The following is a 27,386-nucleotide window of genomic DNA, read 5'->3' on the forward strand; positions in this document are numbered from 1 at the left end:
TCCAAGAGAAAGAGGGAGGCAGGAGACTGTCAGAGTCAAACAGTGAAATAAAGACCCAACTAGCCATTGCTGGCTCTGAAGGTGGAGGAATGGGGCCATGACCCAAGGTAAGCAGACAGCCTCTGGAAACTGGGAAAATTAAGGAAATGAATTCTCCTCTAAAGCCTCCAAAATAAATACAGCCCTGCTGACACCTTGATTTTTTTTTAGCCTAGTGAGACTCATTTTGACTTCTGACATCCCAAACAGTAAGATAATAAATTCGTGTTGTTCATTTGTGGTAATTTGTCACAAGAGTATAGGAAACTAACCTAATCGATTCAAATAAAACAGAGAAAAAAATGCCTAACTGCCTGGAAATTAAATAATATATTCTATATATTATTCTATAGTTCAAAGGATAATATACTCTATAATATATTCTATAGTTCAAAGAATAAATCAAATTAGAAAGTAGAAAATATTTTAACTAAATGACAGTGAAGGTACAACTTAAACTTGTAAGATAAAGCTAAAGTAGAGCTTAGGAGAAGTATGCTTAAATACACATATTAGAAAATATTGAAAAAAATTAAATTGATGATTTAATCTTTCATCAAAAGAATCATGGGGGAAAAAAAAGAGTAGTACATCAAACCTGAGGAAAGTGAATGACAGGAAATAATAAAGATGAGAGTAAATAATTATCAAAGTAGTAAGCAAACTCAAAATGTATAAAGTCAACAAAGATAGAAGTCCTCTGAAGAGAGAATAGGCCACATGAAAAGTTAAAAAAGAGAAAATACATGTTACCAATATATAGAGGATGAGGAAATCACTACAGGTCTTACCAACATAAAAATGGTAAATGAAGATATAACTAACTTTATGCAAACACATTTGACATACTCCTATTAAATTATCTCTTACTAAAATTGAAAGAAAAATAATTAGAAAACTTATTAATAGAACTAAATCAGTTATTAAAAACCTTTGTACAAAGAAAACCCCCAAATCAGGAGACCGCAATAAATTTTTCCAAATATTTAAGGAAGAAGTAACACCACTCTTATATAAATTTGTTATGAGAATATAAGAGGGGACTATTTTCTAACTCTTTTTATAAGGCCATCATTAACTTGCTACTAAACCTTACAAATACAACATAGAAAAAGGAAAATTATAAGCCAAATGTTCCATGAAAATAGATGCAAAAATCTTAAAATATTAACAAACATAATACATCGTAATATATAAAATTAATTATAATTTTATTATTCTGCTTAATACATTGTAAGTGGAGCTTAGTCTAGAAAGGTAAGAGTGGTTTTACATCTTAAAAAGGCAATCAATATAATTTACCATATTCACAGAAAAGAGTAGAAAAATAGTTTGATTTTTGTTGATAGATGCATAAATTGTACTCAACAAAAAACTATTTATGATATTTAAAAACCCTTAGCAACTAGAAATACAATTTCATTCAATGGTGAAATATTGAAAGCTTGATCTTTGAGAAGCAATGAGTTATGCCAACTGTCACCAATTCTATTCAACATTTTATTGAAGATCCTAGCTAGTTCAACAAAATAAAACAAAGAAATGAAAAGCTTGGAAATAAAGAAAAATGTTATTATTCACAAATAGCAAGATTATTAATGTAGATAATCCAAAGTACACATAAAAATTAATGGAACTGGAAAAGAACATAGTATACTACTCATATGAGGAATAGGCAACTTGGTAAAATATAAAAGGTATGACAAATTATAAAAGACACATTTCTAAGAATATAAAGACAAGGGACTATATTTTACATGTTTTTCATTATGATACTTTTACAAATATTAACAATCTTGATTAAAAAATTGCTTGATGAATTACAAGAGAATCTATTTTATGACTTGGAAAACATAATTTATGCTAATATTTTTAGAGAGTTGAAATAAGCTAGTCCCTTTCCCTCAAAAAACAGTTAATACTAGCTAAAATAAGAAAAACAAATACATTACTACATAGTTGGGTAGAGTACAGATTAACCCATTTCTTTTAAATATTAGGTTGGCAGTGTGACTGAATCACATTTATATACCATTTGTTGCCAGGTGAAGTGGTAATCCCTTCACACCTGTAATCCCAGCAACGTGGGAGGCAGAGGCACAAGAATCACAAGTTCAAGGTCAGCCTCAGCAACTTATCAAGACTGCCTCAAAATAAAAAATAAAAAGGACTGGGGGTGTAGTTCAGTGCTAAAGTGCTGCTGGGTTCAGTCCCCTGTCCTCCCCACCCCCCAAAAAAAATGTATAAATGCACACACACACACACACATATACACACATACCATTTTTTGCTTTGATTTGATATTCTCACTTAAGGGGAATTATTTTAGGGGAATAATTCAAAAGGAAAGTTAAATGCATACAGATGATTCCTGCCTATCATCTATAATTATGGAAAAGTATCCAGCAACAGGAGGTTACTTATTTAATTCTAAAATTTGGGTTAAAGATGTAACTTGAATCCTGACATTCCCATTCCCAAATGTTGTCATTTTAGGGTAATGATTTAAACTATATGAGTTTCAATTTCCTTACCTGTAAAATGAAGTAATTATAGAGTTGTGAGGATTGAACAATCTATTAAATATAAAGCTCTTAGAATTTTGGAATCTTAAGAATTCATGAAAACTAAATAAATAAAGAATTCATGGTCCTGAAAATGATTATATATCAAATGACAAAATATTGATGATAATTTTACTTGACATTTTTTTTTTCTTTTCTTTCTTTTTTTTTTTTTTTTTTTGCATTGCTGGGGAACGAACCCAGGGCCTTGTGCATGCAAGGCAAGCACTCTACCAACTGAGCTATCTCCCCAGCCAATATTGATGATAATTTCAAGTGAACAAAAGATGGTTCATAAAGTAATATAATATATATTTGTATACATACATACATATGCCATAAATATCTTTTATAAAAGCTATAAAATGACACCCAGTCTATATTATGACTGTTAGATTAGATATAGATAAGAACTAGTAGAGAACATGATAAATAAAAGTTATGATTATATGGATTTGTGGGTGATCTCTTCTTTGGTAAATTATTTAAGTTTACAACAAAGAAGAAATACTATAAACACTTTGGAGCACACAATGTAGAAAAAACGAGGAGTTCTACCTCTTTGTCTTGAATGTTAGGGTCTGCATTATTTTCCATGAGCACAGCCATGCAGTTGATATATCCCCCATACGCAGCACACTGCAAAGGGGTTCTTCCTGCATAATCTTGCACATTCGGATTGATCTTATTTTCTATCAGAATCTGGCAAACATCAGCATTTCCTCCCAGTGCTGCCCAATGTAGAAGCGAATGTCCGTCTTGGTCAACTAGATCTACCCTTGCTCCACCTGGAAAAGCAAAAACATACTGAAAATGTCTAATGGAGATAGCATTATCAAAAAAAAAGTTAGAAAACATAATAGTCCCATCAATGTGTTACTCTCGTTGAAATTCTTCCACATACTAGTCTACTTCAGAGTTTTACAACCAACCTGTGAGTTGGTCAGAGTAGGAATCACTTCCTTTTACATCAAAGGAAACTGAAGATCAGGCAGGTGGAGTGACTTTTCTAAAATCAAACGACTGTCAACAGGTGGAGCTGGGAGCAGAACTGGAGTTTCCTGATACCAGTTTGGCTGTTCTTCCCTTCACCTTTTAACCTGGGTGGCTCTCTGCTGTGTAAAGCTTTATTTCCAACCAAGCATACAAGAATTTCTACTTTTGTGAGTGACTTAATAGGTCTACTTGATTAACTAACCTTTAATAAGTGTCTGAATCACGTCTTTGTGTCCCATCTCACAGGCTCGGAAAAGTGGAGTGTGTTTCATGACATCAGTAGCATCTACCTGAGCATCATTTTCCAATAATAACTTCACAGTGCTGACATGGCCAGAAAGGGCAGCGGCATGTAAAGCTAAAAAGGAAGTAAAGGAAAGTGACAAACTCTAACAACTTTACCTTTTTATTGGTTCGTATCTTTTCCTTTTCTGATTTCCCCATATTTTGGCTAAATGCAACCCAAAGTGTAAAGATTCTGTAGTTATTTTCACTTTTATAGGTTTCTAACTTCCTTCCAATTCATGTAATAGTCATACGTGCCCCCCTTTTCTTCTACCTTTCTCAATTCATTGTTTTCTTCTTTCCATCCTGTTGGTCTGAAAATGGTATCCTCTTCTCAGTTACTAGTTTGTTTAATCTTTCCTCTTTTAGGACAGCAAGAGAACAAAAAATGACAAGGAGAAATGATGTAAATAATGCTGGCAACTCTGCCCATCAATCACTCAATAAGCACATGTCCATAAGGGGCCATGTGACTAGAGACATCAATCTATTTCTTCAGTGGGCTACAGGTTGGTCTGTGTACCCATGTGGTTCTGAAAGCACACACACTGTATATTTTTCATACTACATGGCTCTAAATGCATGACAGCTACTTTCTCAGGGCTCAATTTAAGAAATATCAATCCTTTTCAACATTGGAGAAAAAAAATTGATAGGTGAAATGTGGTCTCCTCTCTGGTGCCTTTTAAGGGGTTTTAAAGAGTAGTTCTAACTACATATATTGAATGGTATACTGATCCCTTCCTGTGTTACTCCATGGTAGTACTTGACTTAGGCTGTCATTCTATGCTTGAATGAGCCACACTCACAGTTTAGAGGCTTTTGCAAATTCTTTTTAGGTATTCTGCCTCTACAATGCCTAGAATAACATCTCTTTCATATAGGGTAATCCACAAGCAAACCTGGGATGTGTGTAAAAGTACACACTTTTGGGCTGGGTACTACTGGAATGCTGGGAACAAAATAGACAGTTATATTCAAGAAGGGGAGCAAAGCGAAGCAAAACAAACACAAAACATTTTTAAAATCCTATCAATAAACTATTATATAGTGATGAACAGAATAAGAGACGTATGTCATAAAGGTATTTTGATATAGAGTAACTCGGAGACTTCTTTTTGGTACTGGGGATTGAACCCAGGGGCACTTAACTACCAAGCCACATCCCCATCCCTTTTTATTTTTATTTTTAATTTTGAGACAGGGTATCAGTAAGTTGCTTAGGGTCTTGCTAAGTTGCTGAGGTTGGCTTTGAACTTATGATCCTCCTGCCTCAGCCTCCTGAGTCTCTGGGATTACAGGCATTTGCCATCACACCCAGCTTGGGAGACTACTTTTGACTCACAGTTAGGAAGGCCTTGCAAAAGAGCTGACATTTAATTTGAGACCTGAAATATAAAAAGAGAGAGTATTTTGGGCAAAGGGAGAAGTTGGTATAGGACAGGAATGACTTTGTGTGTTTAAGGAAGGCAAGAGTAGCTGCAGCACACTAAGTGAGAGTGAGGTAAATGAGAAAGGTAGAAAAGACTAGATCATAAATGGTCATATAGATCAGACTAATGGGAAGCACAAAAGGGCTTGAAGTAAGGGGAGTGACTGTATCTGAATTATACTTTAAATGGCTCATCTTGCTGTGATAAGAACAATGCATTGGAGCAGATTAAAATATAGGCAGGGCAGCCAGTTATTTAGGAGTAGACTGAGCAAAAAATGATGGTGGCTTGAATGAGGGTGGTAGAAGTAGAGATGGAGAGCAACAGAAAAAGAATTAGAATATATTTTGGAGGTGGAGTCACAGGATTTGAAATAGGATCTCTGTCCAAATACCGTGGTATCTGCTTTTAAACAAATACCTCTAGTAATTCTTACACATTCCTGAGTTTGGGAACTACTGACCTAAATGGCTTCATGTTAGTTTGACCTAGATAAGATTCAGATAGATAAGAGTGACTTCAGATACCTGAAGCCCTATCATGCGTGGATAACACAGAGGGATCATTCAGTTGTCAAATTTGGGCTCAGTATAAGGAAGAGCATTCCAAAAGAGTCTGGTTACCATGGAAATTGTGGGTGTGCTGTATGGAAGCTTGTCAACCAGAGGCTGAAAGACCACTGGTGAGAATGTTATAAGACAGATGAAAGCATGGCATAATACCTGTGATATTTCAGGGATTTTTCACATTTTAAGAGCATAAGAACCATATCCCCACCAAATGAATTTTATAAAACACACGTGAAATAGGAGTTGAGTGGTTCTGACTAAATGTGGGGTGGCGGGTTACCCACTTGACTGTCTACTCCCTCAGCAGCACTTCAGCTACCTCTAGAGAAATCTGCTCTTCTGAAGAGCATAGTTTAGGAACCCCAGACTAGGTTTAATTTGAAAGTAACATTTAATTTTGAAATGTTACAATTCTGTAATGTGGCATCAAGTATGAAGTAGATATTCTATAGATAAATAATACACATATCAAATTTTTAAAAAGACAAAATTTCAATTAAGCAAAATAGAATAATGACGTATTAAAGAAAATTATCCATTTCTATTTGTGTTTACTTTAAAAAAGTTAGACTTAACTATTGTTACTTACTCTGAAAAAATGCTGAACTTTAAATTGTTTCAAAATTTAACTTTATATTCATGGAAAACTTCAAACATATTCAAAATTAGACAGTAGTTCAGTGAACTCAAAATAGCCATCACTCAGATTCAACAGTTATCAATACATGGCTAATCCTGTTTCATCTAACCACCATCCATTTCCTGGTTTTTGAAATTCCAGAATCATTTCCTCTCATTGGTAAATATTTTGTTATCTCTGGAAGACAAGGGTTCTTTTTTAAAAACACCAGTGTATCAGTCAAGGTCTAGTCAGAAGCCAGAAACCACACCAAATATTTTAGCAGACACAATTCAGATTAAAGAATTATTAGCTATGTATTAAAGAAATGAATAGGCAGAAGGAGAACAAATGCAGTAAGTAGCTACCAATTTTGCAACGAGGGGAATAAAAAAGAAGAGGATGGACTTACTAAAACCTAAAAGCTTAGACGAGCCCTGCAGAGTGGAAACTCAGACCTGTGAGGAGGGGCTCTGCTGGGATGGTATGGGCATCTCTGAGAAAAGTGTTCTTGAGACTGGCACTGTATGTGTTAGAAAAAATGCAGAGTGAAATTAATTGTTGTCAATGAAACAAAGTGTGACTGCTGCACTGAAGAAACATTACAGGGTGATGATGACCAGAGAAGAAAACAAAAGAAGAGGAAGTGAATAGGAAGATGTAATCCTTTGTTTCTCTTCAAACCTCTTAGTCTCCCTCTACTTCCCGCTATATGCGGACTCTAACAGAGCACTTACTCACAAAGGGAAAATCTAATTTGCAAAACCTCAGGCCCAGCACTGCAAAAAAAAGATAAAAAGAAAAGCTTCAACTAAAAGCAAGGTTAGTGGGGCTGGGGAGATAGCTCAGTCGGTAGAGTGCTTGCCTTGCAAGCACAAAGCCCTGGGTTCGATCCCAGCACCCAAAAAAAAAAAAAAGCAAGGTTAGTGAAAAAGTGGAAAGCTCCTTAGTAATGGAGATGTGACCAAAAATTAAACATTCAGCTGTTATCCTTGAAGCTGAGGAATAATAGTTTAACAACTGGTATACCACAATGCCCAATTATCATACTTAAAAAATACTAACAGAAATTCTATAACATCATAAAATGTCTAGATAGTCACATATCATATTTTTATGATGACTTTTAAAAATGGTTCATTTATTTGAATCACGTTCCAAACGATGTCCATATATTGCTATTGGCAAGACCTCTTTTAATGGGGAGGAAAAAACAGCCCTATAGAGGGATGACGGGGAGAAACTCACCTTCAAAGAAGAGAAATGTCAGGAAGGTATCTTTTTTTCCCACTATTTTTTTAGTTGTCAATGGACCTTTATTTTATTTATTAATATGTGATGCTGAGAATTGAACCCAGTGCCTCACACATGCTGGGCAAGCTCTACCACTGAACCACAACTCCAGCCCAGTTTTAAAAAAAATTTGTTCTTTTTATATATTCATGGCAGTAGAATTATTCTGGCATATTATATATACAGGGAGTATAACTTGTGCTAATTAGGATCCTATTCTTGTGGTTGTACATGATGCAGTTACCCTGACCGTGTATTCAAATATAAGGATAGGAAAGTTATGTCCAATTTATTCTATGTCCTTCCTATTCCCCTCCCCACTCCCTTCCCTTCATTCTCCTTTGTCTAATCCAATGGACTTCTATTCTTTCCCTCCACACCCTCCCTTGTTGTGGGTTAGCATCCACATATAAAAGAGAACATCTGACCTTTGGTTTTTTAGGATTGGCTTATTTCACTTAGCATGATATTTGCCAGCAAATGCCATAAGTTCATTTTTCTTTATAGCTGAGTAATTTCCATTGAGTATATATATATCTATAGGAAGGCATCTTTGACATACAGAAAAATCCCCATAGGAGAAAGAACCCAGGAATTAATGAATCTGAGAATTTATGTCTGAACTACAATCACAGTTTATATCAGAAACACACTTTTGGTCAAAAGGATGTAAGTATCCTTGCCCATACCTTACTAAAATAGATGAAAAAATTAAAATAAAAGGAAGGCTGGAGATAAAGTAGAAGACTATATAGTAATGGGAATCTGATTAAAAATTAAATGTTCAGACCATTTATAAACTCAATGTCCTATGGGTCTCCTTTATATCCCTATAGAAACTTAAGATCTTGCTAGGACACAAGAAAGAGACCTCCAAGTTGACATTGAATGCTAAAAAATGTGTATGTCTCTTAGTAATCAATACAGAGTTAAAGGGCTCTCTTATTAGAAAAAGATGAAATAAGCATGTAGTAAGAGCTTCTGATGCAAGGCTGCCTTGAAGTTGTGAAATCTAGAGTCATGGAAGGTTATCTCTAGAGTGGGCGATTCAGTACTCAGTCATGCTACTCAAACCTGAGAAAAGAACATAGTAAGTGAGACTGGTGAGAACATAGGCATTCCTTAAAACATGACTCTAAATTTTTGAAAATATAATTAGTAACTACTAAAAATGCACAGTTTTAAAGTGGTTTATGTTTTTTTAAAGCACAAAGATAAATGATCAGAAGAGTTCCCATAATCATGTTTAAGGAGCAACCAATGTTTTAAACCAAATGCCTCCATTCACCTAGCAGAAACGTGCTAATTTTAGTCATTATACTTGGAAGAAATAAAGGCAGGCAAACTCAAACTCCAAAAGTGAACAGCAAATTCGAACAGTATTAGATTAGATACAATGATTTCAAGTTACTATTTTACAAGTTTTATAGCACCACCTACACTTTGGAAGGCAAGTGAAAGCAAATTGAACTTATCTACCAGTTCTTACCTGTGCCCCCATATTTGTCTGCCATGTTAATATCGATGTCAGATTTTAAACTTAGCATAGTCCTAAGGACATCATCACTGCCTTTCCCTGCTGCCCACATAAAGGATGTTCTTCCTTCAAGGTCTGAATCATCTTTCACTGAAGGATGTTTTAAAAAAACTTGAACTGTTTCCTGTAAGAAAACTTCATTTAAAAAATTGAGGCAACAGAGTAACATTTTTATGGTAACAAAGCAGCTAGTTATATGTGACTTCACTAAAAAGTAAAGTATTTCCCCCTGCTTTTGAAGCAAATTAAATTCTTTTTTATGAATAACAAAAGTAAAAGTTTTCATTGAAAATATCCTTATATATTAATAATGTCCTTATATATTAGTTTTAGTTTCCATTATATTTCAAAAACATAGTCTCAATCCCTTGTTCAACATTCTCAAAATTGAGAATGATCATCTTCAATCAAGCTTAAAAACCTTTGGTCACTTGGAAGTGACAGTCAAAACACTCAGGCATATTCAGTGTCACGACCAACATTAAAATATGTTTTCTTAGACATTTTACATGTAGGGACCCATATGTTCAGCACATCTCAAGAGAAAATAAATACTTTGTGTGTTTTGTTATTAAAACTTTTAAAGATGGTTAACAAATTTACTCAACACTGATTGATGGTTACTGAGAAACACAGTGTTCATTTAAACATATTTATTTAGCAATTCCTATATTTCAGGTCCCTCCGCTGGAATCATACAAAAATCAAGACCCTTGACAATTCTAACAGTGTCTGACAACTTTAGTGGGGGTTAACATTTCAGCATTTTGGGTTAGGGGGCTGGGGATTGAACCCAGGAGTGCTTTACCACTCAGTTATATTCCCAGCCCTTTTTATTTTGATAGGGTCTTGCTAACATTTCCATTTTAAATTACCTCTTTTCTCAGAACTCAGATTCTTACAATTTTTTAGGACTATCAAGAAACTTTCACTTGAATGGATATGAAAGTTTCAAAAAGAAGTTTTTGGATGTTGTTAACTTATCAAAAATGTATAAAATGTGAGTCTTAGTATTGTACAGAAAGAATACAATCAAGGACTCATTTAATCCAGTCCCTCTTTTAATAGATGAAAAAAATTTAGATTCAAGGTCATACAAATATTGGGGGTAGATACACAAATAGACACTTCGCTAAATTACAGCACTCCTCTGACTGCATCACACACTATTTCCTAGTCTTAAAACTATCTGGTGAGTTTCTAAGGTATAAAAGCTTATGCTTGGGCAGGGGTGGCAGCTCAGTGGTAGAATGCTTGCCAATCATGTGGGAGGCACTGGGTTCAATCCTTAGCACCACATAAAAATAAAGTAAAGGCATTCTGTCCATCTATAACTATAAAAAAAATTGAAGAAGAAAAGTTTATGCTTCTCAGGTCTAGTGTGTATGTTCATTAAGTATATTTTAATAAAGAAATATACTTTAAAAGTTGGTGATTTTTTAAAATTTTCTTTTACTAATTTGCATTTTTTGTTGTTGTTGTTGTTGTTGAGTATAGTTTTTCTTTTCACTTTTTTGGGTACCAGGGATTAAAATCAGGGGCATTTGATCACTGACTCACATCTCCAAACCTATTTTGTATTTTATTTAGAGACAGGGTCTCACTGAGTTGTTTAGGGTCTCACCATTGCTGAGGCTGGTTTTGATCCTCCTGCCTTAGCCTCCAGAGTCACTGGGATTACAGACATGCACCACCACACCCATGAATGTTTGTAGGAATTTTGTTTGTTTTTGTTTTTTGGTATTTTTCAAAATTAAAGTTGCAACCTCCTGTGAGTTAACAGGGGCCAAGTTGATCAAGGGACTTGAAAGAGAACTTAGAAATCTGCATAATATTAAGAATTAACTCGGGAATTGGCGCATAGCTAAGAAAATATTCCTTTGAATAAACATCCATAATGTTTGACCATTCTTTCTTACTCCATTAGTTATTTAATTATTGGTATCTGTACAATTATAAATTTTGATTCTAAAAGAGGTTTGAGACCATGGACAAGTAATTTAATCTCTTGGAATCTTGCTCTTTTTTAAAATCTGCATACTGAATGATTTGACTTTGTGTTGAATAATATACACTTGTGTTGAATTATGGGTTGAGTTCTGATATTCATAGATTGACAAGCCTGGGCCAAGAGAATTTCTTACCTATTTGTAAGAAAAAAGAGCTCTTCCTCAAAATACTACTTGGCATTTTTTCTGTGATGTTGGGAGAAAATAGAAAATAATGACTTGATAAAACTCCAGGTGATAAATTGAATTTTTAAGAATGCCAAGAAGAAAGGACTGACTACGGGTATATTTTTTCTGGAGATCAGAGAGTAAAGAAGATTATGAAAATAAAATATTTTCACCCTCCGAGTATTTAAAAAATATTTGGAGAAGTCAAGAAGTTGAAATTTATGCTGTACTGATGATAATATTATCATAATTTAATGACACCAAGGGTTTCATGAATGCACACCCCTGTAGAAGGCAGCACAATTAACTGTGATTGCTTTAAGGTATGTGCGAATTTTTGTTTGAGTCTCTAGTTTTTGATGGTCATAGGAACTTAGGAAGCTGATCTAGCCTAGACACTGTCATGTTGTGGGGTGGACTAAGGACATAATGGATAAGAAAGTTCTTTGTAACACATAAAGAGCTATCAGGGAAGAGTTATAGATGATATTCAGTATTTCTGAAAGTAATAATTCATGTTTGCTTTCTCAGATATAAAATACATAATTATTAGCACTAGTAATAAAAACATATTCTATTTCTTCAGTACCTGTTCTATGCCAGAAATTATAGTAGGCACTTGTCATAAATTTTCTCTAGTCTTTACAATAATCTAGAAAGAAAAGGTATAATTATCCTCATTTTACAGATGAAGAAAAAAAGACCCAGGTTAAGAAACTTCCTTTAAGGTCATATAGCTAGCACACTGCAGTCAGGTTTCCGCCAACATCTTTCCAGTTCCAAAGCCTTGTCACACTGCTTTCAGGACAATACAGACTGCTGAACCCTAAGATGTCCTTAGTGCTATCAATGTAACAAAAAGATGAAGCAAATTTACTTACATAAAGCAAAATATTACACTGAACATTAAAAGTTACACCAAACTTTGCCAACTTTGCAAAAACAAAATGTCACATGTATCACAGAGTTAACAGTATGAACAACTGTCAGAAGATAATTGCTACATCAACACAGACAAATGAGCACCCATAAAACTGGTGAAATTTGAAGACCACTGTCAACTTCCTGTTTCTGATAATTGTACTAGATATTATTATTAGGCTAAGCTGGGTGAAGGGTACAAGGAATCTTGTATTATTCCTACAACTGCATGTGAACATTATACAAAAGTAAAACATTTAAGAAAAAAGAGGCATTGAAGTTGTAGCTCAGGGGCTGAGTGCTTGCCTATCACACGTGAGGCACTGGGTTTGATCCTCAGCACCACGTAAAAATAAATAAATTGGGGGTATTGTGTCCATTTACAAATAAAAATAATTTTAAAAAAAGAAAACAGAATTATTGGGCTGGGTATATAGCCCAGTGGTATAGCATTTGCCCAGCATGCTCAAAGCCCTGGGTTCAGTCCCCAGTATTTCCAAAACTAAAAAGAGAATTTTAAAATTTTACTTACAGCAAAGTTACTCTGAGCTGCATAGTGCAAGGGTGTTGCTCCTTGGCTGTCAGATGGGATAGTTCCCGATTTATTTCTTTCTAAAAGGAGATGAACAATCTGTGCATGGCCTGAGAACAAACACAACAAGGTAGTTATAACATAGAAAGGACACAATTAATTTATAATCTATTTGAAAGAAAAATTTTAGAAAAATCACTAGCAAATAATGCAGCCTTCAAAATGTTATGTGAGTAGCACTGTCTTCCAGTGCACACTCATCTAACTTCTCACCAGCATGCTAGATAGAGTAGAACAACACAAAAACTTACAGCACTCAAATCTTAATGCTTCAATTGGGAAAGAAATGACATTGAGTATAGTTGTCAGAACAAGAAAAAATATACTAGGTACCACCTCATTGCATTCTCTGACTTCACTTTATACATGGTCAGTCCCAGAGGAGGAAAAGTGCTTTAGAGACAGATCCTCTGAGGATTCCCTGTGCCCTTTTCAAGGTTCCATCACCAAACAACTAGAACTACACAGCTGTTCCCTTCTACTATTCTGCTAGACAAACTATAATACATTTTCTTCTACTTCCTGAAATGCCTCTTGTTCCCTCAAACCTCCCTCCCCTAGTCTTTTAACATCAAGGCAGTGATTTTAAATCCCACAAAATAAGGAGGCAGGTATGACAAGGTAGTGTTGGGATAATATTCTGTAGTATACTCTGGAGGAAGTGGTTTCTACAAGTGAAGAACTATAGAAAAGATCAAAAATATCAAATCTATAACAGCATATGTAGAAACCTGAACTTCATACTCTTTATTACTAGAGCACATTGGGGAACTGAACAATGAAGAAGATGCCATATTAACAGAGCAAGGATACACTGAATGAAAGCCAGGCAGAAAAAAAGGGAATTTGAGTGGAACTGTGCTCTTTTACTTTGCATATATGGCTTAAGATGGAGTCTCCAGAATACACGGCAATCTATGCCACACAGTTAATCTGAACACACCTCATCTTGTTTGAGGCATAAAGATAAAAATTCAGTGAAGACTACTAGAAAGCATACTATAGGACAGGGGAAAAGGAACCAGAAGATAAAGAGCATACCTCTGAAGTGATCTAAGAAGGATCCAGAGGAAAATTCAGGAAACTGGCATCTTTGACTTAGGATAAAAAGAGATGGCTTCTAGGAAATATAAACAGAACACCCTAAGAAGAAAACAGATGGAAATGAAAAGGTAATGAATGGAAGGAGGTAAAAGGAAATAAGATGAAATTAAAGAAATACAGGCAAAGCTAGGTGTGGTGGTGCATGACTATATTCCCAGCTAACCAGCGGGCAGAGGCAGGAGGAAAGTAAGTTTGAGGTCAGCCTGGGCAACTTAAAGAGACCTGTCTCAAAATAAAATATAAATAAAAGGGATGAGATATAGCTGAGCAATAAAGCATCTCTGGGTTCAATTCCCAATACTGATGGGGAAAAAAATGAAAAGAAATATGGAGAGACAAAAGTAAAAATGCAATCTAAATTACAATCTATACAGGAGGCAGAAAGAAAGCAGAATTTATGGATAAAAAGCCAATTTAGTGGTGATACAAATTTGCCAAATACACTCACATTTTATAGGAAAAGGAGAAAGGGATGAAACCATGCTCTGAAATGAAGTTTAAATAATAGTTGTAAATTTGATTATAAAAACTGAAAGCAACATAACAATCATTTGCAAAAGAGTGTGTAATTTAAAGACTAAGATCAAGATAATAATAATTGGAGGTAAAACATCAGATTATGTTAACAAATACTAAACAAATTATGGCAAAAGTGTGCTAAATTCTGTCTTAAATATGTGGCAGGTAGCAGATGAATAGACTGACTCAGGCTTAAAAATTGTTTTTGATAAGTTTAAAAGTAACCACTAACAAAAACTAAAAGTCCTCCTAGAACACTATGTAATTCAATGCCAAATACAAGCAACAAACCTAATCCATAAACCAAAAGACAGGTGACAAAGGAAACAGGTGAAAACCAAACAAAATTAAGAAAAACCCTGAAAATACTAATAATAGCATAATAGTAGGGGGAAAAAAGACCCATTTTATTATTAATGGGTTGGCAAAAGAGAAAGACTCTCAGATTGCACTCCCTTCAAAAAAATCTGACACACACACGCACACACACACACACACACACTCACTCATTTAAACAAGTGATTCCTTGGCTGGGGATGTAATTCAGTGGTAGAGCGTATGTCTGCCTGACATGCATGAGGCCAAGCCCTAGGTTTGATATCTTCAGCACTGCCCCAAAGCAGCCCATTTCTGAACTGGGTAGAGTGGCTCACACCTGTAGTCCTAGCTACTTAGGAGTTTGAGGCAGGAGGATCACTTGAGCCCAGGAGTTCAAGTTCAGCATGGGCAACATAGAGAGATCCATATCTCAAAAAAAAAAAAAAGAAAAGAAAAGAAAAAGGAAGGAAAACATGATCCCTAAAAAGGTTAAATAAAAGGCAAATATGAAGAAAAAAACCAATATTATGGCATTAACACAAACATAAAATCAAAGCACCCCTCCCCACAAATAAAGGCAATGAACATGAAAAGCAAAAGTTAAAAGTTAAAATATGATGTTAAAATTAAAGCTAACATCATTTAACAGAAAACACATCTACATAACTAAAATTTAAGCATACAATGAACGGAGACAGTTTATAAAATAATCTAACATATCAATTAAAAATTAAAATAATTTAATAGGAGGTAGGAAACAAAGGAGAAGAGAAGGCACAGGAACTTTCCTAGACTCATGCAGTTCCTCCTACTGTTAATCCTTTGATTTAAAGCCAACTCACCTAGTAAAGCTGCCCAGTGAAGTGGGGTTCGAAATAAGTTATCATAAGATGTTATGTTGCAGCTTTCATATGAGGTCAAGACATCAACCACGGTCACATTTCCATCAGCAACAGCAAAATGAAGAGGTGTGCGTCCCTCATAGTCCTGCCAGTTCAGCAAAGACTCTGTTGGAGCAGCATCCTATTTTAAAAGAACCAAAGACTTACAGACATATGTGGAATCCTCAATAAATTTTAATTGGCATCAGTTCTGAACAATTTTCTAAACAAAACCTCCTCATTCTTTATAGGCATAAGTAAAGTGATAAATCCAAAGAAAAGTGTACAGTCTAAAACTTTAAAAATTTATTTTCATATTTAACTATAAAAAATACAAAAAAGAACAGCCACCAAGTACTATGTCAAAAAGTATCAATATTTTGCCTAATGTGTTTTTGTATTTGTTATAGATTCAGTTAAAGCTGTATTTTGTCCTTCTGTACATATGGGTGCATCCATAAGCAATACATAAACTTTGTATGTGTGTTTTCAATATTTACGTAATGGCAGTATACGTGTATATCCTTTGGTAACTTTTTCTCTCAACACTCTACTTGTGGGTATCTATGCTGATACTAGTTCATTTGTTGAAGTGTATGAATAAAACATGATTTAGTTGTCTATTCTACTGAGGGACAGTGAGCTAATTTCCATTTCTTCATGATTACAAATAATGCTGCAATGAATATATTTTCTTTACATGTCCTTTGTAGCATGTGTAAGATTTTTCTCTTGGCTAGATACCAAAAGGGGAATTGCTGGGTTGAAGGATATCTGCATCTTCAACCAGATATTGTCAAATTGCTCTCCAAATGGTTATAGCAATTAACACACCCATGACAATGTGCAAAATTTTTTATTTCCCCACATGCTGGCACAAATTAAACACTTGGTATATCAAGTTTACTACATTTTCCCCATATGAGTAGGAAAGACATTTCACTGATGTTTTAATTTGAAGTTCTTTTATGAATGAGAGATTTTTAATTATATGCTTATTGGTGATTCATTTTTATTTCTCTGTAAATTGACAGCTCACAATATTTATTCATTTTTTCCATTGGATCTTTGTAGCAGACATTATAAGGCACTGCTTAGGTCTCCCTTCAAAACTAAAGCTGCTGGGAGTACTACCAGCTGAGTACTATCAGCCTTCTGGAATTTCTTCAGCTAAAGAGTTACCTTACCCAAGATCATGTTCCTTCTCAGGTTAGGTCCAACCCTCTTGCTTCAAGTGAGAACTCTTTGAAGGGCTGTCCCAGAGTTAAATCTTCCTATCCGGTCATCATATTTTACAAAAAAATTGTATGATTTAGGCCCTGGAGACTCCCAGTGAGTAAGATGTGTTTACACAAGGGAAAAATAAGGTCAAATCTGACAGGAAATAAGTGAGAAACGCCCCCAAGGACTTGAGATATTGAAATTAACACATAAAGAATATAAAATAAAGGCTGGGGATGTAGTTCAGTGGTAGAGCACTTGACTAGCATGTGCAAGGCCCTGCACCAAAATAAATAAACAAATAAATGAAATTACTATGTGAAACATGTAAAAGATAAAAAATAAAATGGAAAATGAGCAAGGAAGTAAAAACTACCAAAATGATAAGACAGATTTGAAAAAGAACCAAGTAGAATTTTTAGAAGTGAAAAAAACCACAACCACTATAATTAAACACTCACTAGATCAGGCAGACTACTGACTGAACTCAGCTGAAGAAAGATTTAGTAAACTACAAGACGAATCCATTGCAATTACTCAGAATGTGGCAGAGATACAAGGAATTGGGAACAGAAGAAGTGAGGAAACATGGAGAATAAAGTGAAAAGTTCTAAAATATCTACAACTGGAGACCCAAAAGGCAAGAATAGAGTGAAGGAGAAGCAATACTTAAAGAGATAATAGCTACATATGTTTCAGAACTGAGATACGATAATCAGAATGTATAACCGAACAGGATTTTTTAAAAATGGCCACCCCTAGACACACTGTAGTAAAACTGCAGAATGCCAAACAGAGAGAACTTAAAAGCAGCTGGAATGAAAAAGACAAGATCATTTAAAAAAGAATGACAATTAGAACAATAATAGACTCCAAAGAGTAACAATAAAGGCAGAAAGGAGCAAAATAATACCCTGAAAGAGCTGAGAAAAATAACTACCTGGGCTTGTGCACACAGGAAGAGTGTGCAAGAGCAAGGTTGATAGGCAGACTTGTTTGTTTGGTGGTACTGGGGACTGAACTCAGGGCCTTGCACATGCTAGGCAAGTGCTCTACCTCTGAGCTACATTCCCAGCTCAAGGCAGACATTCTTTTTTATTTTTATTTTTTTTAAGTATTTTTTTTAGTTGTTGATGAATCTTTATTTTATTTATTTATATGTGGTACTGAGAATTGAACCTAGTGCCTCACATATATTAGGCAAGCACTCTACCACTGAGCCCCCAGACATTCTTAACAATTAGAAAAAAGTTTAGCCAGTCCCCAAAAGTCAAGGGTGGAATGTTTTCTCTGATATATGGAAGCTAATCCAAAATAAGTGGTGGTCGGGGGAGGGAGAAAGGAAAAAAAGGGAGGGGAATTTCACCAAAATAGAGGAAAGATCCGTAAAGTAGACTAAGGGACTGAAGGGGAGGAAGGAAGGAAGAACAGCAGAATCAATCTGACTGAACTTGCACATGTACATACATGAATATACCACAGTGAATCCCAACATCAAGTATATCCACAAGACACTAATTAAAAAAAAACTATAAATAAATTGCAGAAAGATTGTAGACTAGAGGGAAGGGAGAACAGGAAGAGGGGAGAGGGGAAATATTGGGAAATGAATTAGAGCAAATTATATTCCATGCTTTCGTGATTATGTCAAAATATGTCCTAATGTTATGTATAACTAAAAAGAATAAATTAACCCCCCCAACAAACAAAAAACAAAATTTACCACCAATATATCTATACTAATAGAAATTCTAAGAACTACATATTAGGAAGGAAGATACTGATTCCAGAAGGAAGACTTAAGATTCAAGAAGAAACACAGAACAAAGAAATTAGGATGCAGGTAAAAATAAATAATCATTGTATATACAAAATAATAACACTTTTAAAAGTCTAATTTATGTATTAAAAACAAATAGGACTAAATATTGAACTACCATAGTATATAAAGTTGGAAGTTGGGACAGAGTGATTAGAAAACCTCAAACAATCTACTGACAAGTATTCAAAATTAATAAGAAATTTAGCAAATGGGTTAGTTATATAATCAGTGAGCAAAAAATCAATTACATTCCTATACAACTGTAAAAAACAGTTAAATACATGTCACAGATTATTTTCAAAAGTGCTCGAAGAAGCACTGATTGTAAATAGCAAAAATCTGGAGATAGTTTAAATGTCTGTCAAAAATTGAATAAATAATGTAGTTTTTTCATTAAATATAATACTACATAGCAGTAAAAATTAATACATCACAGCTACACATAGTAACATATATACAATCACCAGCATGAGGTTAAACAAGAAAAATCACACTCCAAAAGAATACCTACAGTATGATTTCATGTATATAAAATTTAAAAATGAAACAGTACATTGTTTCATGATACAAATACATGAGGTAAAACTAATGAAAATCAGAAGGAAGGAGAGAATGGAATGGTACTGGAAGGTACTCTACCCAGAGGATTTCAATGGTAATGGTAATGTACCTTTTGTAAAATTCAGTGATGAGTACATGAATCTGTTGTCTCCTTTTTATATTGCATGTGCAAGTCCCTGATATTTGCTTATATCTACTTATTATTTAATTTAAAAAACATAAAGCAAAATAAGGGAACGTTAAATATAAATTTAGGAAAGTAGTTGGTGGGGGTCAAAAGAGAGAAAGCATAGGAGGAGAGAATGTATTTGGAAACTGGAACACAGGAAACTGGAAATGGAACTGGAACCGGAACTGGAACTCAGTGGTCTTAAACAGTGGTATTGAAATCCTCTATTTCTTGGGGGATAACTCCACATGTTTGTTGTATTCTTTTGCTTCATAATTTGTCCATATAATATGTATATACATATATATGCTTTTGTACACATTGGATATTTCATAAGAGATTTATTTTCCATAAATGGTCATTCAGGTCCAGAGCATTGTTCTACTCACCAGAATGCATCTCACAGTATGAACAGCACTTGGATCTTTATGGTTGGCTGCCCAGTGGAGGGGGATCTTGCCTTCAACATCAGGAATCCCAATGTTGGAATCATGCTTGATAAGCAGCTTCACATGCTCAGGGTTGTTATAGTAGGCACTCCAATGCAGAGCTGTTTGCTGCAAGAGTGATAGGATCTCAAAAGAACAACTAACTTTCCCCAAGCTTGTATTGTGTGACAGGCATGGATGTAAGAGTTTTATGATTTCATATCACATAGTCATCATGACATCTCTGGGAGCTAAGTATTTTTTAATTTGCATGTGATTGATAAGAAAAGAGCACTAAGAAGATGAGTAATTTACTCAGGAACATAAATGTAGTATGTGGCTGAACTGAGATTTTAACCCAGGAGGTCTGATTGCAGAGTCTGACCTCTTAATGACACAATTGCTTAGTTTATCAAATACTACTGCTAAGAAAGGTAAAAACAACCCAATAATTATGAATAATTATCAATGAAGGAAATACTAAACTTGATGCATTGTACATCTGGTTTTCACCAAGTACCTTAGAATTTGATAGAATGAGTTGAATTTTAGTATCTATCAAAAAAGATAAATCCATACAAAATTCACAGATCTAGAATCCATTCTTTATATCAAAAGATAAATTCAAATTTATAATTTTATATAGGATAATTATCAGACCTAGTTACTGAAGAAAAGATACATTTTGAAAGCACAGCAACATTTGCTTTATTTCCAATAAAATGATCATCCTCAACTTGTTGAAACTGCTTGAAAATCACTTCTAAGTTCTCAGCCACATACCTCTGTAAGACTGTTTTCCCTATTAGGAGAATTACTAAGGAAAAACAGAAACTGTTTATATATACATTATCCCTGATGTAGCATAATCATCAATCCAATCAAAAATTAGATAATTTAATGAGCAGGAAACCAAGCTCATCTGTCACATTAAAAACTGACACACACAATTATTCAAAGTGTACCTACAGGCATTTAATGAAGTCTATTTAAGTCATTACTTTTGTTTAATAACAACTGTAGGACACAGTAAAATCACAAGTAAAATAGAATTATTAATCATCCTTTTTTCCTGTTATGTTTATTCTGATTATATTTATGGAAATGTGTCTATTTAGCCTAATAGTAAAAAGTTTGAACTTACTTTTCTACATCTTTGTTTTTTGTAATTCTTTAATTACTGTGTTAAAATATACATAATCTAAAAATCGCCATTTTAAAATTGAAAATTCACTATTTTTACGTGGACAGTTCAGTGGTATTAGGTATATTCAGATCACTGTACAACTATCCCTATTATACACTTCCAGAACTCTTTTATCTTCCCAAACTGAAACTCTGTACTCATTTAACAATAACTACCCAGTCTTACCTTCCCCCATCTCCAGGCAACTATCATGCTACTTTCTGTCTCAATAAATTTGATTATTCTAGGTACTTCATAAGTAGAATCATACAATATTTATTCATTTGTGTTTGATGTATTTCACTTAGTATATTTCTTCACACTTCATTCGTATTGTAGCTATGTCATAATTTCATTCCTTTCTAAGGTTGAATATATTCTGTTGTATATATGTATATAGCTACTACATTTTGATCATCCAGTTATCCATCAAGGGACATTTGGGTGAGTACCAAATGTTTCCATCTTTTGGCTATTGTGAATAATGTTGCTACTGAACATGGATGTACAAATATCTGTTTGAGTTCTTAATTTCAATTCTTTGGGTATTTATCCAAAAATGGAACTGCCAGATCATACAGTGATTTTATGTTTAATTTCTGAGAAATTGCCATGCTGTTTTGCACAGTGACTGTACCATTTTGCACTTCCACCAGTAAGCCATAAGGGTTCAAATCCCTCCACATACTTCCCACACTGGCTATTTTCTGTTTTGTGATAACAGCCACACTAACAGTTGTAAAGAGTTATCTCACTGTGGTTTTGATTTGCATTTCCTTAATGGTGAGTGACGTCATGCATTATTTCAGCTGTTTGTGTATCTTCTTTGGAGAAATGTCTATTCAAGTTCTTTGTCCATCTTTTAATTAATTTTTTGTTGTTCATTTTTAATGCATGTTATAAAACAACTGATCTGTGACAGATTAGAAATTAAAAAAAAAACACAATACACTGATCCTTTACCACAGATGGTTGAAGAATCACTTTAAGCTTTTGTCTTGTCTTCTCTGTGCCTGCCTAGACTGTGCAGCTCTCTGTTTTATCTGTCTGACTAGATAAATTCCCTTCCCTGTTTAACAACAGAACATATAGATACTAGAAGACAGCAGGAAGTGCCTAGAATACATTGAGGAAGATATCATAAAGCTTAAAAACATGGGGAGGTTTTAAGAGTTTAATGGTTTTTGTGGATGGATTGAACTGTTTTTTTCTAGTGAAATATTACTACTGTAAATACCATGAGTTATGAATAATATTAATGTATAGTTGTTTAAAGCAAAAGTTGACCTCAGAACTCTGGGTGACTACTAACAACATTTGAAAACTACATAAAAACACTATGAGAGTAAAAAGGTTATTAAGTATGAACACAGTGGAGTTAATCAGAGGAGGCTGTGTGTGGTCGGGGGGGCGTCCAGTACTGGGGACTGATTCCAGGGCAGCTCTACCACTGAGCTATATCTCCAGTCCTCTTTTTTTTTAAAAAAAAAATTATTTTGAATCAAGGTCTCACTAAGTTGCCGAGGCTGGCCTTGAACTTGTGATCCTCTGCCTCATCTCCCAAGCATGTGGGATTACAGGCATGTCCCATTGTGCTTGGCTGTGAGAGTTTTAATTACATAAAAGCACTGGAGTTATCAAGACTCTAAGACTAAACACCTGGTAGAAAGAAAGAAGATTATTGTTCTTGTTTAACTAACAACCACATTTTTTCCTCCAATAAAGAATGATCAGGGCATTAATCAAAACAATGACTATTATGTTCAATATTTAAAATTTAGTAACAGGGAATATAATGAATCCTAGCAACAAAGCTAGATCAGATGTTAGAAATTAAAATGAAATTAATAATTATTTAACACTGAACATTTATTGAGCGTATACTATGTACTTATAAGCATTGCACTAAACAGTTTCTATGGCTATCTCATTTTATTTTTAACAATCTCAGTACCCATTTTCACATATGAGAAAATTGAGACATATAGGAATTAAGCATTCCCCAAGAGCACAGAACAAGTAAGTGGTGGCTTCTGGATTTAAACCTGACGAATCTGATGCCAAAGCCCAGGCCATTAAGCCACTATGCCTTGGGACATTGCCTTGGTCACCATGAGTCTAATCACTACGTTAATTATCATGACACTTCGTCAATATTGGGTTTTGGAGTTAAACAGGGCTGGATTTGAAATCTAGTTCTGTCACTTGGATCTTGAGCAAAATTTTAATCTTCCTGAGTTTAAGTTTCCCCATCTATAAAAAGGAGATGATAGTATCTACATGGTAGCTACTGTGCAGTACTTAGCAGAACTAAGTGACATAATTTCACTAAGTAGAATATATGAACACATGAAGTTGTTCTACTATAGGTATGGGTGGTAATTTAGGCCTTAATACTTGAAGTTTCATATCATAAAAGGAAACATTTGCTTTCTCTTCTCATTTGTCTTAGACTTTGCCAGTCTATTACCTTGTTTTTATCCTGTGTATCTACTTCCCCTGGTGCCATAAACTTCAGCAGAAGTGCCAAACACTTAGGGCTCTTGTGCCGTGTGGTTAAGTGCAAAGGTGTCATTTCTTCTAAATCCTTTTGCATCCAGTTTGCTCTCCGTGTAAGCAAAAGTTTCATGAAACGATAATTTCCCTAAATAAAACAAAAAGAAACAATATGAAGAAATTTACTTTGGAATCATTTTTAAATTTTTAAAATATTTTGAGTATTTTTAATAATTATCTTAGAGCATAACATTCAGAGAAATTAATAAAAGGAAAAATACTTATGATACTACTAAGCTAAGATAGTAATTATTTTATTTTTTTCAACAAGTAAAGCAGTTTATTCAAAGTTCATATCCCAGATTCAAATGGGCACCTAAATTCCAATCCTGAAGTCATTATAGGCCATTCACTCACAGGTAATACTCTCTATATCAATTAAATCTTCTAATTTTATAGAATCAACCCATCTAGAGAAAGAAGTTTAGGTAATACAATATTGGGGATCCTGGACAACCATTACATAGTAAATCTGTGTAATATGGAAGCTTTGAAGCAAAATAAAACTCCCTAAAAATAGTTCTTCCCAGCTCTTTCTTGAGATCTAATTCCTTTCTTCCATTTCTGACTGGAGGCTTCTATGTGTTTCAAGGTTGATACAACCAAACAGTACTACATATTCAAGTTTTCTGCCTACTTCATGCCTACTTGTCTCTCCCTACACAAAGCATATTGGAAGTCAGGGTTACGTTTCATCTTCTCGGACCTTAATCTTGATGGAGGTGGGGCCTTTGAGCATAAAGATACAAGATACCTGTTAATCAAAAAACAACCCAGGGTGAAGAATGTGAGGCTCTAAGGCAAAGGGGACTAGGTAGGGTAATTCTGAGGTGCAGAAGATGAAGGAGACTGACATACTTGCCCACAAGGGGTTAACCCCATGGGCTGGGGCAGAGACAAGGAGAGAGGAGATGGAGGTTAGAAGCGCACAGGACTATATTAGAAGAGCACAACTGGAATGGACTGAAAGCAAACTGACTCGGCTCAACTGTTTCATCTTAGAGGGACTTTTCTTGACAACCCTAAGTAGAACCTACTTTGTTATTCTTTATCCTACCACCTTTCCATTTCCTTCACTGTATTTTATTCAGTTTGTAGTTACATATATATTCACTTCCTCTCAAAAATTCCCTCACATACTGTCAGCTTCACAAAGGCAGATGCTGTTTTATTGACCTCTGTGCTCAGCACAGTTCTTGGCACAAAATAGGTGCTTAATAAATATAAATAAATTACATAAAAGACTAGTAGGCAAGAATGAAGAAATGAAATATCTTTCAGAAGTTTTTGTTTTCATTAAAAATTCTTATTTATAATGCTATATTAGATCACAGAGTTAAGAATCTTAATTCTCAAATAACTGGTATCTGGTTATTATTACTTTTTAATATTTCATTTATTTGACCTTTATTAATAGTGTAATAATTGATAGACTTTTCATTTTATTCTGTGTTGGTTCTTGAGAAGGAAAGTGCTAGAATTTCCTCAAGAGGGCACCCCAATCTAAATTTCTTCCCATCTTTGAAAAAAGAAAAAAGTGCCCAGGAAAAACAAATCTATACAACACTTCACACCAAAAAATAAGATTTGACCTTTATGAGAATAACATTTCAAATATTACAGAATAATTCATCATGACCTTTTAAAGATATTCAATCAGACAATTATTTTGATTGTGAAATTAGAGGAAATGAAAGGAGAAGAAGGAAACTGGCATATATATGTCAGGATAGGGTGACTACCAAGTAACAGACACAGTACTTGACATATTTACATTTTACTTTACATTTGGGATTCTACCTTCACAAACATGGCACATACCAGCAATATTTACTCATTCATTCATTCATTCATTCATTCATTCAACAAGCATTCATTAAGTCTTGTTATGAAGCAGGAAACAGTACAATGTTTGCATTCACTTTACTTATTACAAAGCTCTTTAAAATAGTTTCATCTTTGCTCCTTACTGAAGACTCACAGAAAACATTTACAGATTACATAAGGTATCCTTCTGTAACTCTATTTCCTCATCTGCAGAACAGGGATAATAATGGTACTTGAAGTTATGATGCATGTGAAATGAGACAGATAATATCTGTAAAGTACTCAGAACAGTGCACAAAGCAAATGCTCAGCAAATGTTTGCTAGTATGACTACAAATAGCTCTCCATTGTGAAGGAGGCCATAGATGACCTGGTGAAACCAAGAATGGCCCATGGTAGAGGTCAGTAGATAGAAAGATTTAATTGTGTTCACAGTTCAGCTAGTGATTAAGGAGAGAACCAAGGTGAGGAATAGGTAAAAGTAAAATAGTTGGAATGATATTCCTTCCTTCCTTCCTTCCTTCCTTCCTTCCTTCCTTCCTTCCTTCCTTCCTTCCTTCAAGGTAAGAAATTGTGAAATGAGACAGATAATATCTGTAAAGTACTCAGAACAGTGCACAAAGCAAATGCTCAGCAAATGTTTGCTAGTATGACTACAAATAGCTCTCCATTGTGAAGGAGGCCATAGATGACCTGGTGAAACCAAGAATGGCCCATGGTAGAGGTCAGTAGATAGAAAGATTTAATTGTGTTCACAGTTCAGCTAGTGATTAAGGAGAGAACCAAGGTGAGGAATAGGTAAAGGTAAAATAGTTGGAATGATATTCATTCCTTCCTTCCTTCCTTCCTTCCTTCCTTCCTTCCTTCCTTCAAGGTAAGAAATAGGTAAAAGTAAAATAGTTGGAATGATCTTCCTTCCTTCCTTCCTTCCTTCCTTCCTTCCTTCCTTCCTGCCTTCCTGCCTTCCTGCCTTCCTGCCTTACACTGAGAAAGTTGTATCTTCCCTACCTACAGACACTGACGACACAGGACCAACAAAGCATACCCTTTAGCTGGTACCCTGGGGAGGGGTCAACAGTCTGGCTTCTCCTGTTCCCAAGAACAGAGACCTATCACATATCAGCTATGATAGCTGCTTCTAGAAACAGTGAAATTCACTTGGATCAAGGTCAACCTCTTTGCTCTGCTGAGCAAAATCTATTGTATGCAAATTCAATATCTGGGAATGAGAAGAAGGGGCAGGCAAATTTGAAAGCCCAGGAGAAGAACTGAGGGCTTAGTTCAATGATAAGAGCATCTGCCTAGTTCGCACGAAGTCACACTCTTCCAAGATGACTACATCTAGCAGGTCTCTGACAACCTCCATGTTGAGTTGGATTTGATCCCCAACACCACAAAGAATCAAAAGCAAAAACCAAGCAAAACAAAAAACAAAACTCCCCAAAGCCAGGAGGACATTTCTAGTGTCAGTGGAAAAGGAAGATACCAGTTTGGGGTAGCAGGTTAATTTGTAAACCTCAGGAGGTTGTTTGACTCTGGGGACCATGTTATAGGCTACTTTGCTTCTCAGAAAGCCCTCTAAATACATAAACAACCAAAATGTCTCAGCATTTCCTCAGTATTGCTTGAAATGAGTACTTCTTTAGTTTTTAGGAATATTCTTACAGTGCAAATCCTTTGGGAGGATTTGGAAGTTAATCATCTGGTACTGTCTCTTAGGGCTACACAAAAACTGGTTCTCAGGTGAGAACTGCTTACTTTGGGATCTG

At 34.8% G+C, this 27,386-nt stretch overlaps 1 protein-coding gene across 3 annotated transcripts in view; it reads right to left on the reverse strand.

Moving 5' to 3' along the window:
• The window catches only part of Invs (inversin), a 147,318-nt gene that overhangs the window by 44,400 nt on the left and 75,532 nt on the right, over positions 1-27,386 (reverse strand). For all 3 annotated transcript variants that reach the window (XR_007104882.1, XM_047523947.1, XM_047523946.1), the window contains exons 4-10: positions 23,705-23,878; positions 20,010-20,177; positions 15,809-15,989; positions 12,966-13,075; positions 9,288-9,459; positions 3,802-3,957; positions 3,162-3,391 (exon numbers count right to left, since the gene is read on the reverse strand). Coding sequence is in view for 2 of the 3 variants with exons in the window: in XM_047523947.1 (XP_047379903.1) it covers positions 3,162-3,391; positions 3,802-3,957; positions 9,288-9,459; positions 12,966-13,075; positions 15,809-15,989; positions 20,010-20,177; positions 23,705-23,878 (1,191 nt within the window). In the remaining variant the exon portion in view is untranslated. The remainder of the gene's footprint in view (positions 1-3,161; positions 3,392-3,801; positions 3,958-9,287; positions 9,460-12,965; positions 13,076-15,808; positions 15,990-20,009; positions 20,178-23,704; positions 23,879-27,386) is intronic.

Source organism: Sciurus carolinensis, chromosome 14, assembly GCF_902686445.1.
Source record: "Sciurus carolinensis chromosome 14, mSciCar1.2, whole genome shotgun sequence".
Lineage (NCBI taxonomy): Eukaryota > Metazoa > Chordata > Mammalia > Rodentia > Sciuridae > Sciurus > Sciurus carolinensis.